The sequence below is a fragment of the Macrobrachium rosenbergii genome, chromosome 12 (assembly GCF_040412425.1).
Source record: "Macrobrachium rosenbergii isolate ZJJX-2024 chromosome 12, ASM4041242v1, whole genome shotgun sequence".
Taxonomy (NCBI): domain Eukaryota; kingdom Metazoa; phylum Arthropoda; class Malacostraca; order Decapoda; family Palaemonidae; genus Macrobrachium; species Macrobrachium rosenbergii.
Genome location: NC_089752.1, coordinates 81,064,653 through 81,077,605, shown reverse-complemented (window position 1 = coordinate 81,077,605; position 12,953 = coordinate 81,064,653). Strand labels below are relative to the sequence as shown.

At 44.2% G+C, this 12,953-nt stretch overlaps 1 protein-coding gene across 12 annotated transcripts in view; it reads left to right on the top strand.

Annotated features, from left to right (window-relative positions):
* LOC136843737 (eukaryotic translation initiation factor 4 gamma 1-like) overlaps positions 1-12,953 on the top strand; it is a 721,796-nt gene that overhangs the window by 603,210 nt on the left and 105,633 nt on the right. For all 12 annotated transcript variants that reach the window (XM_067112379.1, XM_067112384.1, XM_067112380.1 and 9 more), the window contains one exon: positions 1-738. This exon is cut by the window's left edge and continues 265 nt beyond it. In XM_067112379.1, the coding sequence (XP_066968480.1) occupies positions 1-738 (738 nt within the window). The remainder of the gene's footprint in view (positions 739-12,953) is intronic.

The window sequence follows — 12,953 nt, the reverse complement described above, 5'->3', positions numbered from 1 at the left end:
TTCCTGAAACTATAGAGGTTATTAAACCTACATCTAAAGCAGATACTACGCAAGTTCCAGCTTTTCAACCAATATCATCACAACCTGCGTCGGGAGTCCAGACGCCAATGATGCTTCCACAAATGCCTCAGCAAGTACCAATGCAACAGGTGCAGCAACAGCAAATACCTCAGCCCGTGTCGCAGCAACCTCCCATGCAGGTTTTGCCTCCGCCACCCTCACAAGTGTCACAGCAACCTCCTGCTCAAGTACCTCAGCAGGGATCGCAGCAGCCTCCACAACAGAAGCCACAGCAACAACCTTCACAACCATTGCAACCATCGCAGCAGCAATCGCTTTCTAACCAGTTAGCTCAGCAGGCACCACATAAACAGAAGTCACCATCTCCACAGCAGAATATTAAAGCTCCACAGCTGAATGCAATGCCATCTCATGCACCCCAGCCAGCACATCAGCCACCTCCACCTGAGCAAGTTTCATCTCTGCCCAAACAACATCAGCAACCTCTCATGTCATCTCCCCCACCACAGACTCCACAACAGTGTGTTCCTGTAAATGACATGGAGTGTAAGATAGAAAATGTTTCTCCTGTTATGGTGCCTGTTCAAAATGAGGTGCCCATAAAACCTGAACCAACATTACCTGTGAAACAGGGAAGCCCAAAGCCTCAAGTCAGCACCATGCCTCCTGCCCTGCCCACAGAGGAAGAGATGACTACTGAGACACAGACTGCACAGAGTAAGTAACTTTTCCTGCTTTATTATGACTGCACTGCAAAAGAATTGATTTTAACATTTTGGAGTAGCTCTCCTTGAAGGTTATTTTCTATAGAATATTGTAATCATTTTTCTTTTGAACTGAAGGGTTCTCTAAAATAATCACAACTTGGAATTTTATAATTGATCACCAAGTGGTAATGTTAGAACTTTTGTAATATTAATTTTTTTATTATTTTTTAACATCTTTGCACCATATATCATGCACAAGATATTTTTGATGCTTATTATGTGTCACATTACTAGTTAAGACATGAAATTGTGTGTTGCAGTGTAAGGAAGTTTTTTCACAGTAGAAGGTGCTAGGTATTCTGTAGTTTTCATAGTATTAAAATTCTAAAAGTGGTCGTTAAAATTTTAGGTTTTGTAAGTTTGGGAGGTTAGGTTGTACCTACTTGCTTGAGTTTTTGAATTATCATGTAATCATTTTGTGCTTAAAAAAATCATTACATGAAAATTGTTTAACCCTTAAATGCCGAGCCTCTATTTACAAAAGTGTCTGTTGTATGCTGGCGGTGTTCGGGAGTTAGCACCGAAGCGGAATAATAATTTTTTTTTTTCAGAAAATCACAGCACGCTTAGTTTTTAAGATTAAGAGTTCATTTTTGGGTCCTTTTTTTCTCATTGCCTGAAGTTTAGTATGCAACCATCAGAAATGAAAAAAATATAAGTATCATATATAAATATTGGAATATATGACAGCACGAAAAAAAAAATTTCATAATTATACAAATCGCGCTGTGAGCAAAACGGGTAAAGCTAATGAGTTATTTTTTTTTTTTTTCCCCGTTGTATTTTACACTAAATTCCGATGATTTTTGTATATAAATTGTAAAACGATCAAAGCAACACAGAGAAAATATCATCACAAAATGATGCATGAATTCGTAGCGTGCGCACGTAAAAAAAAGTTTTTCAAAAATTCACCATAAATCAAAATATTGTGCTAGAGACTTCCCATTTGTTGCAAAATGAAGGTAAATGATTGAATATTACTAAAATGTAAGTGTTTTAGCTTAACAATTGCAATTTTTGACCATTTCGGTCGAGTTAAAAGTTGACCGAAGGTCAAATTTTTTCTATTTATCTGGATTTATATGAAAATATTTCAAAATTGATAAAAGTTACTACCATGATTTATTTTTTGTTGTATTCTACATGAAATTGTGCACATTATCATGTATCACACTTTATGTAACGCCTAATAGAAAACAATGCGAAAATTTCGACAAGGTGACTAAAGAAATTCAGAGATTTTCAAAATTGCATTTTCGAGTTAGCGTGCGTGGAGAGTAAGAAAAAGTTTTTCAAAAAATTCACCATAAATCGAAATATTGTGCTAGAGACTTCCCGTTTGTTGCAAAATGAAGGTAATGATTGAATGTTACTAGAATGTAAGAGTTTTAGCTTAAAATTGCATTTTTCGACCATTTTGCTCGAGTCAAAGTTGACCTTAGGTTTAAAATTTTGGCAGGTATCGTGATTTATATGAATATATTTCAAAACTGATAAAAGCTACAACCATGAGTTATTTTTTCTTGTATTTACATAAAATTGTGCACATTTTCATGTATAACACTTAATGTAACGCCTAATAGAAAATGGTGCGAAAATTACGACAAGGTGACTAAAAAAATTCTGAGATTTTCAGCAGAGTTAGCGTGCGGGGAGTGAAGGAAAAGTTTTTTCAAAAATTCACCATAAATCGAAATATTGTGCTAGAGACTTCCAATTTGTTGCAAAATGAAGGTAAATGATTGAATTTGCTAGAATGTAAGAGTTTTAGCTTACAATTGCATTTTTCGACCATTTCGGTCGAGTCAAAGTTGACCATAGGTTTAAATTTTGGCACTTATTGTGATTTATATGAAAATATTTCAAAACTGATAAAAGCTACAACCATGAGTTATTTTTTGTTGTATTCTACATGAAATTGCACACATTTTCATGTATAACACTTTATGTAACACCCAATGGAAAACGGTACGAAAATGACGACAAGGTGACTAAAGAAATTCTGAGATTTTCAGCAGAGTTAGTGCGCGGAGGTAAGGAAAAAGTTTTTTTCAAAAATTCACCATAAATCGAAATATTGTGTAAATTCACCATAAATCGAAATATTGTGCTAGAGACTTCCCGGTTGTTGCAAAATGAAGGTAAATGATTGGATATTACTAAAATGTAAGAGTTTTAGCTTACAATTGCATTTTTCGACCATTTTGGTCGAGTCAAAGTGACCGTAGGGTTAAGTTTTGGCACTTATCGTGGTTTATATGAAAATATTTCAAAATGATAAAAGCTACAACCATGAGTTATTTTCTTTTGTATTCTACATGAAATTGCGCACATTTTCATGTTTAACACAATGCCTAATAGAAAACAGTGCGAAAATTACGACAAGGTGACTAAAGAAAATCTGAGATTTTCAGCAGAGTTACCGTGTCGCGAAGGGAAGGAAAAAGTTTTTCTCAAATTCACCATAAATCGAAATATTGTGCTAGAGACTTCCAATTTGTTGCAAAATGAAGGTAAATGATTAAATATCACTAGAATGTTAGGTTTTACAAAAATGAACACAAAACAAATACAAATACAGATATATAAAACCTCAGTAAATAAAATTGAATATAAAATCAATGTGAACACATCACACCTGTGTCCACACTCAATCATTCTGTCTTCCTTCCTCCACTAGGGTCCATTTTTTTTTTCTTTCGGGACACATTTATAAATGAGTGATGAGGAGACACGCCGCCCCTTACTGCAGATGGCGCCTCCGCGGTCCGCTGTCTCTCCAGTGTCCTCTGCAGGTGCACCCAACACACTAGTGGTATTTAGGTCATAATTCCCATCCAGAGCTACAGGAAAAGTGTATAGATGAACCATGCCTCTTCTTCACATTCATATACACACCCGGCAATCGCTTGCCGCTTACGCCCTTCTAGGGCCCAGGAGATCTGCCTGCAGCTTTTCTATAATAGTTAGGTCCACTAAACTGACGGGGACACAGAATGTGAGGGGAAGGCAGAGACAGGTGTAGTAGGGGCGGCGGCAGCAGGGGCCGATGCAAGAGGCGCACGGACATTAGACAAGGGAGATTTCTGGCTTTCTCTTAAGAAAATACGACAAAGCGTGACTGAAATGGGGCTCTTCCAGGGCACTTTACGCTAGCAGATTTTCCGAGGGCGTAGAAGGCGGTCCGCGGATGACTTAAGTGATCGAGGACGAGCTCTTCCACGTGGTGAGATGCAAGGGCTTCCGTAAAGGGGCAAGGCGATGGGGACTCTAAACTCCAAGCAATGGCGTGTGGGCTCGAGGAATACGGGCCGAAGGGGGCGAGAAAAAGTGATACTTTGAAAGGGCCACGTGGTTAGGGGTAAGGGCATCGGGGCCAGGTGTTGAGGACGCCTTCACAAGTTCACCGATATCTTCCAGCCCGCGTGGTGTGTGTCGACCTCGGGCGGTTTCTGCTTTTATCCTCCTATGGGCAGGGCGGTGCGCCCAAACACAGATGCTTTGACTCATTGCACCCTGGTTGCCCGTGAGGGGAGGTTTTGGCCTGTAGGAGAAACACCTAAGCCAGATTACTTTTGCTCAAGGAAAGATCTTTATCAAAAATGGGAGCGCTTTTAATCTTTTTAAACCTCTGAGCTTTTAAGTCCCATAGACAGATGGTTCATCGATCACGCTGGCAGTAAATGAACACGACAGAACAACCAACAAATAAAGCGAGGGGAGGAGGCAAATTCTTGTTAGCTTAATTCTTGCTAATCATACTCTCCTCATACAAGATGATGTACATACTCTCCTTCGGGTGTGTACATCGATATTCAAGAATGAGCGGCAAATGCTTTACGTTATTCTACATTCTGCCTTGCAATGAACTTTACTCCTAAGGGTTTTATGAAGCTGTGACATTACTTTTAATAACACATTGGGACAATTCGTTAACAGAACGCAAAGTGATTTAAACACTTGGTAAAAGAATAATTACTTTTAGATTTGCTACCCACTGGTAACTTTATAATGTGACTAACAATTGTGAATTAATTAAGATTATAGGACCACGATATGAGGCTATGGCCAAATAAAATGAAAAGAAAGGTTATTGTTCAAGAATTAAAATACACGGTTACTTGAATTTTAGATAAAATGCATGCGGTTAGTACAATCTGTCTTGGAAGAGGCTGTGTAAATGAAAACCGCTTATTTTTGTAAATGATATCCCCTTTTACGCGATACTGTAATGACTATACATATTCGCATTGATAATTTATCTGCTTTAATGGCTTTGCTCAGCTATCGCTCAACGCGGAGTTGAGGGATGACCCACACACCGGAATTTGACAGTCGTGGTGTGTGGGGCGAGAGACCAGCGAGGTTTTAATTCGCTAACCTTAAACTACGCTAATTTTATGCGTCCACTGCCCACTCGAGTACTCCATGTTATGACGGGGCGAGCAGACAAAAGATGTGGGGTCTTATAATGGAAGGGGGAAAAGGGATAATAATAACAAAAGGAAAATTACCAAGACGCTATTTAATGAAACTTGATCAAGAGGAAAGGGGCGGACACGCCCCTCAGAGCTACAAAGGGGGCATTTAAATCACAAGGGCAAGAGTTTATGACTCGCGATTCATTAAAATTAAAGATAAATAAATGACTAAAATAAAGTAAATGATATTGGCAGAAGAACTAAGGGAAAAAGAGTGAGGGTTTTATTGTGTTAGGCGGAATTTATCGCTCAACTATAAATCACGGCCCGACTATCACCAGTCCCAGGGCGAGGAAAGTGCACCCGGCGGGCGCGACTGAGGCTTTACACGCACACCATGCCAAGGTATGCGTAAGGGCGCCACTTCTCACTTGTTATTCTTAATGATTTATACATTGTGGGAATGGTATCCCGTATTTAATTGCTCCTTGTGGGGATAATTTAAGGGAAGATTAGTAGAGGATGGTAAGAGATAGCAGTTCTGAGGAACGGAAGAAGATAGAGGAGGGCCTGACATCCCCTTCTGGATCAGTGCCAAGACCTCTCGAAGATGAAATGGCAAGACAGGTGCCATGGGAGCCGAGAGCTCTTTGTAACTACCTGGAAATTCCCACGCCCGTGGTACCTACCCAGCCTTCTTAATGGGACAGTTGTCCTCGTCGGGGAAGCGGAGGCCCATGACCGGAGGGCGTGCACGAGTACCACCTGGGCCTGCTGAGCGGCAGCCATGCAGGAGTGTTCCGTGGCGGTTCGCCATGATCCGTCATGCCTTGTAGTTCATCGCCAAGTGAGATATGGCAGAATCCTGACTTGCAAATTGCGCTGGCGACGACTGAGGCAGAGAGGAGGCGTCGGGGTGGCGTGAGCGCTCGTGAGGGTATCGGCGACCAGCTCAGGCACGGTTACAGGCCGCACTCTGCAGGTGAGCTCAAGGTGGTCGGAGGAACCGCCTCTGACCGACGCTGGTGAAGGTGCCAGGCCGGGGAAGAGAGGGGTCCTGTTGATCCCTGCGGAATGGAGATCGGCGAGCGCTTCGGGCGCTGGCACTAGGCAGAGCCGTAGCTATCAGAGGTTTCACCGCCGGTCAGGACGACGGCTTGGCCCTGCTCGCATGCAAGTGGCAATCGTAGGAATTTGGCATCTCCTGAAGGAGATTCGATTGGGCCGGCACTGGCACCGAGGCAGGGCCGGCACTGGAATTGATCGAACCGATCGAGGGGCCACTGTACATTGTACTCAGGTGGCACTGGTGGGGACTGCATCGCCCTCCTGGTACCCAGGTGCCAGTCTTGACTGAGGGAGCGCCGGGAGGATTACTCGCTACCGCTGAATGATTCGGGAATGGGGACCCCTAGATTGTCGTGGATTTCCGGTGGGGGACTGGAGTCCTGTCCCAGGATGACGCTATAGCCTCCGGGAGATGGCTTGCTACCGCAAGATTGCAAATTTTGGATTGCGAGGTCTTGTGACTCTAATTGGACCGTGAGTATCATTTTAAAATTTATTTATTCTCGATCGTGATTTGCAGTAGTTTTCGCCTATTGATCGATAGCCCGTAGGGGAACTCTGTCCCTTCGGATGAGGGAGATTTGTGCGCCCGAAGTCCTCGAATGCAGTGACTCGGGCGCCGCTGGCTCGCTTACCTCGTGGAGGGGCCACGTGATACAGGCCCTTCGCGGAGGCCCAATGACTTGGGATTCGTGACTGCCAAGGCGACGGTGGGAGTAGTTGCTGATTTTGTTATTGCAAGGCATTTTGCCCATGCGGGAGAATGGCCATAAACCTGCACGCCGTGGCAAAAGGTCTGGCTAAAGTTCCTTCGCTACGTTCCTGTGGAGGCGAGAAGTAGTTATTTGTCGGTTTTCCGAGAGAGTGAGGCGGTTTCTTGTTCCGCACTGTTCGGAGGAATGCCCTGCTTTTCTTGCAATAATGGCAAGTTAGGGCTTGCCCTAGTTTCCAGCCCCAGGGGAATTTGTTCTCCGAGGAGGGGCGGATTTATCTCTCCGCCTCCCATGGATCTCTTCTTGAGGGTGGTGGGTTTCCACATATCTGTTATCTCGCAACACCGTGAGTGTTGCTGGGGCTTTTTTTCCACTATATGAGTGGCGTAGGGCAGTGAGGGGCGAGCGAGGAAATGTTGAATTTAAACTGGCCGAGTACCATGTTAGTGGCTCGAATCGAGCTACTTTGTCAACGCCCGCCCGAATGGTACGCCTAATCGACCAAGTCTGGCCTGCTTTCTGGGCTGCTCTTCTCCAACGCCTCTCCACCGGGCCGGGTAATCTCGCACGCCTTCAGAATTGCTTGGCGACGGGTTTCCAGTTTCCTCGACCGCTCGCGTGGAAGGGCGCGCAGAAGTAACGAGGGCCTTTCCGCCAGGAATTTAGTGAGAACAAGGGGAGAGTTCGCAGGGGAGAGATCGCAGCACTCCAGGACTCGCCTCGGCCCTTTCGGCCATACTGGTTCGACTCGGTCCATTTTGGCATGAACGAGTGGGCTTGGCTGAGGGAGTACTCATCCCCGCGGCAGGGGCGGGGGGGTGGCGGGCTGTCACTAGCATCTGAGCTCGGGGGCTGCTTCTCTCTCTCCTGCTCTGGGCAATTCTGTCTTCTTCCTCACGCTCTTCCTCTCGGCAGCTGGGCAATTCTGTCTCTCTCTTTCTTCACGCTCTTCTCTCCTGCACGCTCTTTTTCCTCCAGCTGTTCTTGAGCCATTCGCTCTCTCTCCCTCTGCACGCTCTTTCCTTCTCCTGCTCTTGGGCAATTCTGCCTCTGTCTCTCCTCACGCTCTCTCTCCCTCTTCACGCTCTCTGTTTCTTCAGCCTTGGCATCGCCCACTTCGCCTGAACCCATGCTCAGATCTGCCCTCGATAGTCCCACATGTCCTTCCAGCGACATGTAGAATTTGAAATCCTCGCTTTGTTGGGCTCTGGGTATTAGCCATCTTGGAATAATGGGTATAGGATATGTCTGAAAAGACTCTTTGTTAAAATTGATGTGTCTTGAAAGACGTGCTGTTCTTGGCGAACGGTCTAATATGCGCCTCGAAGACGAGTTGATTTTGTCACGCCGACTTGGCCGGGCTGTAGCGTGAAGTTGGGCGAGTTGTTCCCAACGAACTAGAATGATCAGTCCCAGAAGGGCTTAGATGTGTGTGAACTACCATAATGTCTCAAAAGGACTTGATTTTGGGTTCGTGAGGAATGAGAAATTCGCCACGGCGACGAGAATTTTTTGTATGAGTCTCTGAGGACTGAATTTGGAGAAATTCTCGCCACGCAGACGAGAATTTTAGGAGTCTCTGAGGACTGAGTTTGGAGGAATTTCACACGGCGCATTTAGGAATTTTAGGAGTCTCTGAGGACTGGAATTTGGAGAAATTTTACACGCATGACGAGAATTTGGGAGTCTCTAAGGATCTAATTTGGAGAAATTCTGCCACGTGCTTAATGAGAATTTTAGGAGTTCTGAGGACTGGGACTTGGAGAAATTCTCGCCATGCGACGAGAATTTTAGGAGTCTCTATGACTGGAATTTGAGAAATTCTCACACGCGCGACGAATTTTAGGAGTCTGAGGACTGGAATTTGGAGAGAAATTCTTCGCCACGCGCGACGTAGAATTTTAGGAGTCTCTGATGACTGGAATTTGGAGAAATTTCACACACGCAGACACGAATTTTAGGAGCTTCTGAGGACTGAATTTGGGAGAAATTTCGCCACGCATTTGCATATAGAACGGAGTCACTTAGGACTTGAATTACTTATCGCCCCTTTAGACTTAGAAATTACTAACGGAAACCCAAAGAAAAATGAATGGGGAAAAATGCTGCACACGCTGGCATGGGCGGGCGAAGTGGTGCAGGTCGCTTTGGCCAACACCGGAGGTATTTTTAGATTCTGGGTGAATGAACCCGTATATTTATATACCGTCTGGGATTCCGGGGAATTTCCCAGTCGTCTGAGAGGATAACAATACAACGGCCTAGTAATTTTCCCTATAAGCGGAGTTTAAATTTCGCTTTCCTAACACCTACTCGAATACTAACTACACTGAGAGAATTTTCAGCAATGCAAGCTGACTTCGTCGTGTCCTAATGGGAATTTTATTCGCGCCAAATAACAGTTCGCTAATAAAATGCTAAGTAAAAGTTATCACAGAGGAATTTATTTCGCACTATTCCTCGGGCGTGCGATATGGCAAAGATTTTAACACAGGAATTTTCGCGACTATTCCTCGGCTAAAGGATGGTTAGCACTGGTTATTTCCTAACTACTCATCCTGAAAGGTGCATGCATTAACTAATCTAATACAAGTGTTCTTTTCTCTCAGTGATTACATATCCCTATTTCTAATTCCTAGGAACAGTCACGCATTGTAAAAAGGTTTTGCTAAGATTAACACATTTAACGTGGAATTTTCTGGATCTGTGTGCTGGTTTTACACAAAGGTTCGTAATTGACCAGACTCCAGCTTAGCTTTTGTGGCTTAATAGCCGATTCCGTTGCAAATGCACAAAGCAACACTAGGGGAACCGTAACTGCAAAACGGAGATCTATGGCCAGGTCGCCATTTTTACGTTCGTGGTTTTAGTTTGAAATATGGCTCTGTGAGGCAGGTAGCAACACCGTGTAATTTAGCCTTGTGATTCTGACTGTGGGTACGTGGAAAAATGAAAATAAGAGGAGGAAAACAAAGGAGAATTTCATATGAGCATAGGGCCTGGGTTACTTAGGAAATATTACGTGAAACACGTGGGCACATTTAAAGTAGTGTATTTACATAAATGACATTAGTACGGGTAAGAGGAACTCAGTAGATTGAATGAAACTGGGGAATTCCAGCCACAGTCCGAGAAGCTTCCAAGATAGGATCCCTCTGAAATGAGAGATATGCACATTATACGCCAGTAATGAAAATAGACAAAAGAATAATGAATTCGAAGCTGCACTGAGGGTGCCAAAGGAGTAATAAAGAATTAATACTGCCGATGCAAGAGGCGCACGGACATTAGACAAGGGAAATTTCTTGGCTTTCTTTAAGAAAATATTACGTAGACAAAAGCGTGACTGAAATGGGCTCTCTTCCAGGCACTTTTTACCTTAGCAGATTTTCTCCGAGGCATGTAGAAGGCGGTCCGTGGATGACTGCGATTTCCGACGAAGTTTCTTCACGCAGAGATGCAAGGGCTCAGAAAAGGGCATGATGGGGACTCAACCCAAGCAGTGGCGTAGGGCTCGAGGAATACGGCCGAAGGGGCGAGGAAAAGTATACTGGAAAGGGCCACGTGGTTGTGATGCAAGGGCATCGTGTGGGGCCAGGTGTTGAGGACATCTTCTCACAAGTTCACTCCATATCTTCCAGCCCGTGTGTGTCGAATCTGTGGGTTTCTGCTTTTATCCCTCCTATGGGCAGGGGGCAGGCCCCAACACAGATGCTTTGACTCATTGCACCCAAGGCCTGCAGGGGAGGTTTGGCCTGTAGGAGAAACACCTGCCAGATTACTTTTGCCTCAAGGAAAGATCTTATCAAAAAATGGGAGCGCTTTAATCTTTAAACCCTGCTTTTAAGTCGAGCAGACAGATGGTCTGATCGATCGGCCGCTGGCAGTAAATGCAGAAACACTCTACAGAACAACCAACAACAACAAAGGAGGGAGGGGAGGCAATTTGCTAGCTAATTCTTTGCTAATCATAATAATATATATATATATATATATATATATATATATATATATATATATATATATATATATATATATATATATATATATATATATATATATATATATATATATATATATATATATATTGTGTGTATGTGTATATATATATATTATATATATATATATATATATATATATATATATATATATATATACACATATACATATACATATATATACATATATATAATATATATATATATATATATATATATATATATATATATATATATATTATATCTAAAAGGAATGCATTTGAAAAAAATTTTTTTTTTTTTTTTACAAATGAAATATACAAAACAACCAATAAATACAGATATATGAAAACCTGTAGTAAATATAAAATTGAATATAAAATCAATGCAGAATACTCACTCGTAATCCTGACTCTTAGTTCTATTCTTGTTTTCTCCTTCCTCCATTGAAGAGTCTTGTATTTTTTTTCTTTCGACATGACGAGGTACAGGTGGAGGAGGGAGACACGCGCCCTTACTGCAGATGGGCCGCCCTTCGGCGGTCCGCTGCTCCCTCCAGTGTCCCTCGGGTAGGTGCACTCCAATATATGACCGCAGTGTGGTATTTGTGGTCACACTCCCCGATCCTGCAAAGAGCTACCTTGCAGGTGCGAGAGATGAACCGGGTGTCTTCTTCTTCTGCCATTCATATGGCACACCCGCACTGCTTTCTGCTTCGCCCCTTCTAGGGGCTCCAGTGTGTGATCCCCTGCCTGCAGCCGACACACAGGGTCCACTAACCGACGGGACATTGGAATGTGAGGGAGGGCGGCAGCAGGGACAGGGACAGTAGGGGCGGCGGCAGCAGGGGCGGTGTCGGCAGGAGCAGGACGACTGAGGTTGGCCCTCCTAGCGACAACTGCCCTATCCCCTCAGGGCAGATCTGGAGCTCGGGGCCGGGGGGGCAGGTGGGTGTTGGAAGGCCACTCAGGATTAAAGTTTATGAGGGCATTCCCGGCCACCTCGAGAAACTGGATGTGGGACAACCTCCGGGTGTCCGAATTGTACCCACAGTAGAGGATGTAGGCATTCTGGAGGGCCAACTGAAACAGGAATTTGAGGAGCTTCTGTGTCCACCTCCTGGTTCTCCTGGCGAAGAGATAATACTGGATGAGTTGATCAAAGAGATCAACTCCTCCCATGTGCCTATTGTAGTGCCCAATGACGGTAGGCCGCTGGACACGAAACTCCTCATATGTAACAGACCTGCTGACGTGTCTTCTTCCGCCGAGCGACCTCTTCTTGGATGGGCTCATGACTGGTCATAATCATGGGCACAAGTCGGACCCCCTTCCAACAGATGACGAAGACATCTCCCTTCCACCGCCACACTGTCTCTCCTCTTGTCAGATGTTGCGGGTGGCTAGCGAACCTCTTGAGGACATTCGGGGCCCCACGCACCAACCAAAGGGTACCACTGACATGCACACCTGCTTCATACAGTTCCTGGGCCAGGGATACCGAGTTATAATAATCATCCATAAACAGGTGGTATCCCTGGTTACGGAAACAATCCACAAGACTGAAGACAGTGTCACACAGCGTGAGAAGACCCCCGAATACACAGAGAAGTCCACGACGTATCCAGTGTTGATTCCGAATAAAAATAACTTAACACCATATTTCTTTGGCTTCTTGGGGTTGTACACTTTTATGCTTAGATGCCCTTTGTATGGCATCATCCCCTCATCCAAAGAAAGGTTCTTGGAAGGAACCACGAGAAACTGGCACCGTTCACGAATGTAGTCCAACACTGGGTGGACTAAGATGAGGCGATCTGGATTATTCCTGGGTATGGCCGGCATCATTCCAAAGAAAATGTGGAGCCCCAAAAAATGTGCCATGTCCGTGAGGTTTCAGTCCCGCCAGCTTACACACAACGCTCGCTTTGCAGTTCCTCACGGCAGTACCGAGGTATTCCAGCAATTCCCGTGTAAGGAAGAG